Genomic DNA, 6,720 nt, shown 5'->3' on the forward strand with positions numbered 1-6,720 from the left:
TACTTGGCAGAGGCTAAGGAGTCAGTTTTTTTAATTGACACGACAATCCCGCAATGTAACTTTTGACCCTGTAAGCTTTCTAGAAACTGCGCAGAAAGAAGCACAGGTAAAGCACAGTTCTTAAAAGGTGCTGCCTGTAGAATACGGAAACTATCACATACCTAAAGAAAAACCTTTAACATGAAATATCATTGGGATATTTCAGCTAGAAAATCAGCCCATAGTGATCACTCACACTGAAGAGGTAGAATCATAGAATCATAGAATATCCCGAGTTGGAAGGGACCCATGAGGATCATCAAGTCCAACTCCTGGCACCGCACAGGTCTACCCCAAATTTTAGACCATGTGACTAAATGCACAGTCCAATCGCTTCTTAAATTCAGACAGGCTTGGTGCAGTGACTACTTCACTGGGGAGCCTGTTCCAGTGTGCAACCACCCTCTTCCTGATGTCCAGCCTAAACTTCCCCTGCCTCAGCTTAACACCGTTCCTGTGGGTCCTATCACTGATGATTACGAAGAATAGGTCAGCACCTGCCTCTCCACTCCCCCTCACGAGGAAGTTGTAGACTGTGATGAGGTCTCCCCTCAGCCTCCTCTTCTCCAGGCTGAACAGGCCAAGTGACCTCAGCCGCTCCTCATATGTCTTCCCCTCTAGGCCCTTCACCATCTTCGTTGCCCTCCTCTGGACACTCGCCAACAGTTTTACATCCTTTTTGCACTGTGGTGCCCAGAACTGCACACAGTACTCGAGGTGAGGCCACACCAGCGCAGAGTACAGCGGGACAATCACTTCCCTCGACCGACTAGCAATGCCGTGCTTGATGCACCCCAGGATACGGTTGGCCCTCCTGGCTGCCAGGGCACACTGCTGGCTCATATTCAACTTGCTGTCAACCACAGCCCCCAGATCCCTCTCTGCGGGGCTGCTCTCCAGTGTCTCATCGCCCAGTCTGTGCATATAGCCAGGGTTGTCCCGTCCCAGGTGCAGGACCTGGCACTTGCTTTTGTTAAACTTCATGTGATTGGTGATCACCCAACTCTCCAATCTGTCCAGATCTCTCTGCAAGGCCTTTCCACCCTCAGCCGAGTCTACAACTCCTCCAAGTTTGGTGTCGTCGGCAAATTTGCTCAAAACGCCTTCTAGTCCTACATCCAAATTGTTTATAGAAACATAGAAGAGGACTGGCCCTAAAATGGAGCCTTGAGGGACCCCACTAGTGACCATCCGCCAGCCTGATGTGGCCCCATTTACCACAACCCTTTGAGCCCTGCCCGACAGCCAATTGCTCACCCATCATATGATGTTTTTGCTTAGCTGTATGCTGGACATTTTGTCCAGTAGGATCCTATGGGAAACCATGTCAAAAGCTTTGCTGAAGTCCAAAAAGATCACATCAGCTGGTTTCCCTTGATCGACTAGATGGGTGATTTTATCATAAAAGGAAATCAAACTTGTTAGGGAGGACCTACCCCTCATGAATCCATGTTGGCTGGGACCAATGACTGAATTGACCCCTGGGTGCGCTTCAATAACTTCAAGGATCATCTTCTCCATAATTTTACCAGGCACTGATGTGAGACTGACAGGCCTATAATTGCTAGGGTCTTCTTTCTTGCTCTTCTTGAAAATTCGTACAACATTTGCCAGCTTCCAGTCTACTGGGACCTCTCCAGATTCCCAAGATCATTGAAAAATAATTGAGAGAGGTCCCGTGATGACGTCAGCCAGCTCTTTAAGCACCCTGTTGTTTTGTTTATTTTGTTTGTTTGTTTTGTTTTATTTTGTTTTTAAACAGTTTATTTTCTAAAAATAATTGATACATTGCTTTAAAACAGAGTTCTTCTTTTTTACTTTGGCACCAGTGTGTCAGGGCTTTTGGTGCCATGCTCAAGAGGTCCAAGGTGTTTTGTTAACTCTTCTTGACAATAAGTTACAATGAGGCTCTGAAGTTTTGCTGTAGGATGAAGCTCAGCATAAAGCTTTCAGTCCCAGCACATTCCTAGCAAAATTTGTCTGAGGGCAGAAGTCAGAGCAGGTGTGGCTTTTTATATTTTAGATAAGACAAAATAAGTGCCAGTGCATTAAAGGAAGGCCAAGTTGGCAGCTGGGAGGCAACCTGGGATTGCTTCCAAGAGATGTTGTTTTAATGTACTGTCAGTACATATGGCATTGCACTCCATGCGATAAAAATTGGTCCTGAAGTATCTGAAACTGCCCTGTAAATAGAGGAACTATTCTTCAATAATTTAATGACAAAGCAATATTGAAGATATATAGCATCACATGAGAAACATCCTCTATGTATTCCAAACCTTAATTCAAGAGGTGAACTCTCTCTTAAATACAAACAAGATCTTTAAGGCCTGGAATAGCAAAATAAAAGCATGGATTAGGAATTGGACATATGGATCTGTCTGCTAATATTAAAAAAAATTCCACGATGACCAGTTTCATTGTATGGAATGTAGACACAGTGGTTCCAGGTTTAAAATACAATGCAAAGTCCATTTTTCAAGGGACATTGTTAGGTAAAAGAATTAAAGTTGTCTAACGTTAGGAAATAAATTGGATGTATAACTTACTTTACTGATGCGGTCTGTGCATTTTGCTTCGTTTGGACTGTGAAGCCATAATAGTCCATTTAACTGGACTAGCTAATGGCTCTCCATGTATTTTGTACAAGGACTTCAGAGAAGTGTTTTAGAATAAAGACAAGAATACATTTGTTACTCAAGGTCTGAAAGAAATACAGCAGCTCTAAGGTACAAGGTCTGACTTAACTTATTAATGTTCCTTTAAATAAACCTAATCTCTACTTCCACCCTTCCCCATTGCACCTGCATGGTCTAGGAAGGCTTAAAAGGGATTTTAAGCTCTGTGAACAAAGATATCCTGTGGCACAGTGAGGGGGAGAACATCAAAGACTACAGGCACAGGGTAGGACAGAAACCTCTGTAGTCAACGTCTTTAAAGGCAGCTGTACCTGATACACACACGTTCATTCAATTATCTTTCTGCATTCAGCAGCAATATGTAAATATAGGCCAAATACTCTCAAAGTTGAACATAGCAATGACATCTTCCATTTTCCTCACCCAGGTCCTGCTGAGTGATACATGCTTGTTAAGTGAAACTCTCTGTGATGTGATAAAAGTCCCTTTGTATATAAAACCTTCTTGCTGCGTGAGTTTCTATAGAGAGCTCAGGGCTTCTCCAAAGTGGATTTTCTGTCCAGCTTTGAGGTGGAATTTGAAGTCCTTAGGTGCCTCAAAGATGAGTACAATAGTAGAGCCTAGATTAAATTCCCCTAAATGTTCTCCTTTCCTCATGGGTATTCCCTCCTTGTTGTTGTTGGATACGAAGCTGAAGTCATTGTAGGTGAGTAACACGGACTGTTGGTATGCAGGTCCTGGTCAAAGTAGATGCAGACAGAGCCCACGTTTGTTGCTCCTACAGCCATTAGAGAGAAAAAGCCATGTTTCCGGTCACCTGCAAGGACAACCCGTTCATTGGGGCATAACAGTTCCTTGATCCAGCGAGCAACTCCAGGATTCACAGACATCAGAGAGCCTGGAAAATAATGTCGGTGTGACACCCTCCAGTCAGTGGGTGCGAGTGGAAGCAGTGGTAGTCCCCTGGTGCAAGGCAGATTACACAATGATAGAGCTCATTCCCCTCCTTCGTGACTAGCTGTTGCTGAAAGGAGTTACCAGGTGAGGCCTCACTAAAATGCAAGTCCTCTGTGCTGATGCGAGGTCCCAAGAAAGATTCCAGTGAATAAGTAACCCCTTTTACTTGCTCCACTTCACAGTTCTTTACTTGTCCAAAATTAAGGATCTTTCCGTCAGAGGGACTAATCACACTGTGCAAACAGCAGACTGGCCGTGCTTGTGGTTTCAGCATCCTGTGAAAGAATTCACTGAGGTTTCTGTAGTGATGCAGATCTTCAACAGCTGCCTCCTTAATGTTTACTCTGAATGTCCAAATGTACAGGCTGTAAACAGGCTTCAGAAGCCATGTAGGCAGCTCCACCTGGTTCAGGTGACCCCATGCTCGTGAGAGTAGTCGAGTTGGTACCTATTTGTACAGAGCAACCTCCCACTCACTTGCAAGCTTCACAGCCAGCTCTATGCCCTTCTTCTCTAGCTGTTCCAACTTGTAACGCTCGTATTTTCTGTATCCTGCATATCCCCCACCTGTAGCCACCAAAACATGGAAGGGGCGCCGGTGGAAGGCTTGTCCTACCGGAGCAGTATGAAAATTCTTCCTGTCACTGAAAAATGTCCTAGAAGGTGGCTGCTTCCACAGGACTCGAGTTCTAATGCACAAGTTCTCATGTATGAGGAAGTTACAGCTAGTCAGCAAACTACTCTGCTGCATCGCGGCTGCGCCACGCCAAGGCTGCCGCCATCTTTATGTGCCTCTGCCGCGTCCTCTGTGTGTCCTTCTGGTGTCCTTCTCTTCACCTTCCTGACAGTCAGCATTAGAAGTAGTTTTTCAAGTACACACAGAATTGACAACCTTCTTTTCAGGAAACAAACAAACAAACAACAACCACTACTACAACAACAGCAAAACACCATGCACACTTACCTCTGTGTCCTCAAAAACAGGAAATGTGAAATCACAGAAGGCTTAAAGAGAAGATCAAGACTATATTCAGGAGGGAAATTATATGAAATGCAAAGACCTGTTAGTGACTGCATCAGGTACTTCTTCCTGGCACACACATAGAACAAGGACAGTACTTTGTGAATTGATCAGCTAGCCCAAGTTTGCCTGTAGCAAGAGAGAGAAAAAAAATAAGTCGGCAGCTGTAAATTTGGATCCTCAGACATACAATGCAAGGGTTCATTCTCTCTTGCACTGAGCAAAAAGTCAGCGGATACTGAAGTCTGGAAGGATGGGACTAGAAGAGATGCTAGTCTGGCACTCTTCCCAACACAATACAAAGGTAAATATGAATCACATTTTTGGCCTGTGTCAGTGCAAAACAACGGTGTTGGAGCTCAGTGCCATCTTGCTCCTGTCCTGGAACATTCCTGAGGCAGCAACAAGACATGTAATTCTGTTGTAGAATTACTGAGAGCTCCTACTTTACGTCTAGCTACCCTGCACCTCTGATGAAGGTCATCACCCATGCCGATCAATTAGTACAACTATGCAAGTCTGTTCACTGATCTATGTTAGAAAACTCCTAGTGCGCAAGATGCTTATGCTAATCACAAAGTTATGGCACTGTATTGGAGGGACTAGTTACCTCCAGCTGGAAGGCAAAGATAAGCTGCTGCAGTTGGGCTGGACAGAGCAACCCCTTCATCTGGCCAAGCTGCAGCCTGCGCAGATCTGTGTGTAGCCTGAAGCATCTCCCTCCCTGCCCTGCTCGTATGTATTTTATGAGATGGGTGGGAGTGAACACCTCCCAGAAAAGGCTTTCACTACCTGATATAAAAAGCCACTGGTGATATCTACAGCCTAGCATATCTACTAGCAATCCTGAAGGTCATTCACCTCTTAATGAATTTAATGCTGCATAAAAAGCTATTTGCAAGAAAGAAGCTGCCAGTGCTTCTCACAGAAATACTCATTTTCCAGGAGTTTATGAATAAGGACTACAGGACACTCAAGGAATGCCAGATTTTTCACTTGTCTTAACATGTATGTGTAGGTAGGCTTCTTCAGCCTCCTTCACCTTCAGGGCCTATCCTACATCTAGTCATATCAATGGATCTTTAAATTTGGAGATGCTACCACTGATGGGCAGGGATATTGCAATTACAACACAGACCAGAATCATGTTCTGTTTCAAAAGGAATGCAGAAGAGGGACAATGAAAGGGACTGTGTTAGTAACAGATTTTTCTAGTACAAGGATTAGGCAGCATGCAAATCAGTTAAAATAATGTTAAATACAAGTTCTTGTTACTTTACATGCAAATGTCTTGATCCTGGAAGGTTTGAGAGTCCATCTCTTACATCAAAATATGGACATAAGCTGCTGCATTCTCCAAGTGGCTGCAAATAATTGTTCCTCTATAAGTAAGCCACCTCTACAAGACACAAGGAGCTGAATTAAAGCACGAGTAGCGTCCTTTTCCTGTGACTTCTGTACATCTGTCATCTCAGAAACCTGAGAGACCATGACTTAAAGCAGAAGGGATAGATAAGAAAGTGCGAAAAAGCAGGAACAGAGACTGCTGCTTTTAAAGGTACTCTACTGCCAAAATCAGTAGAATTACAAGGTCTATTTAACATTTCTGACATAGTCAGAAAGAACAACAAATTGATTAAGTCACCAGAAGCAGGTGGCTGCATGTAGCTGGGTCACAGCCACCGGCTGGTTGTGCAGAAAGAATTATCTCCAAATTTGAGAGCATCTACATTAGACCTTGAATTAACACGAACAGCTTTTAAATAAGCTCTTTTAAATTCGTAAGTGAACACTTCCAACATTGACAAGAGCCCTACTTAGGCAGATGTAGGCTTTCACACCAGCTTAGGCAGAACGTGCCCTTGCTCTCTGTCAAAAGTACAAACAGTTTGACTGTCTACCACCTTACAGTCATAACAACTACACACACACAAGTATTAGGAAAGATGCATGTGCTGAAGTTGTTGTAGCTGAAGTTGTTGAAGTAGCTGAAGTTGTGCCTGCATCTGGTACAGACATACTGAAGATATTTTTAAACCATTTAAATTTGGTCCAGATGGCTGA

General features: G+C 43.9%; 1 protein-coding gene across 1 annotated transcript; it reads right to left on the bottom strand.

The window, feature by feature from the left end:
* Positions 1–2,946: 2,946 nt before the first annotated feature.
* LOC121061933 (phosphatidylserine decarboxylase proenzyme, mitochondrial-like) lies at positions 2,947–4,589 on the bottom strand. The gene is given in 3 exon segments (XM_040541411.1): positions 2,947–3,385; positions 3,388–3,616; positions 3,619–4,589. Coding segments are annotated over 3 exon segments (1,185 nt in total). The 5' UTR covers positions 4,387–4,589; the 3' UTR covers positions 2,947–3,197.
* Between the last annotated feature and the right edge of the window lie 2,131 nt (positions 4,590–6,720).

Source organism: Cygnus olor, chromosome Z (assembly GCF_009769625.2).
Source record: "Cygnus olor isolate bCygOlo1 chromosome Z, bCygOlo1.pri.v2, whole genome shotgun sequence".
Lineage (NCBI taxonomy): Eukaryota > Metazoa > Chordata > Aves > Anseriformes > Anatidae > Cygnus > Cygnus olor.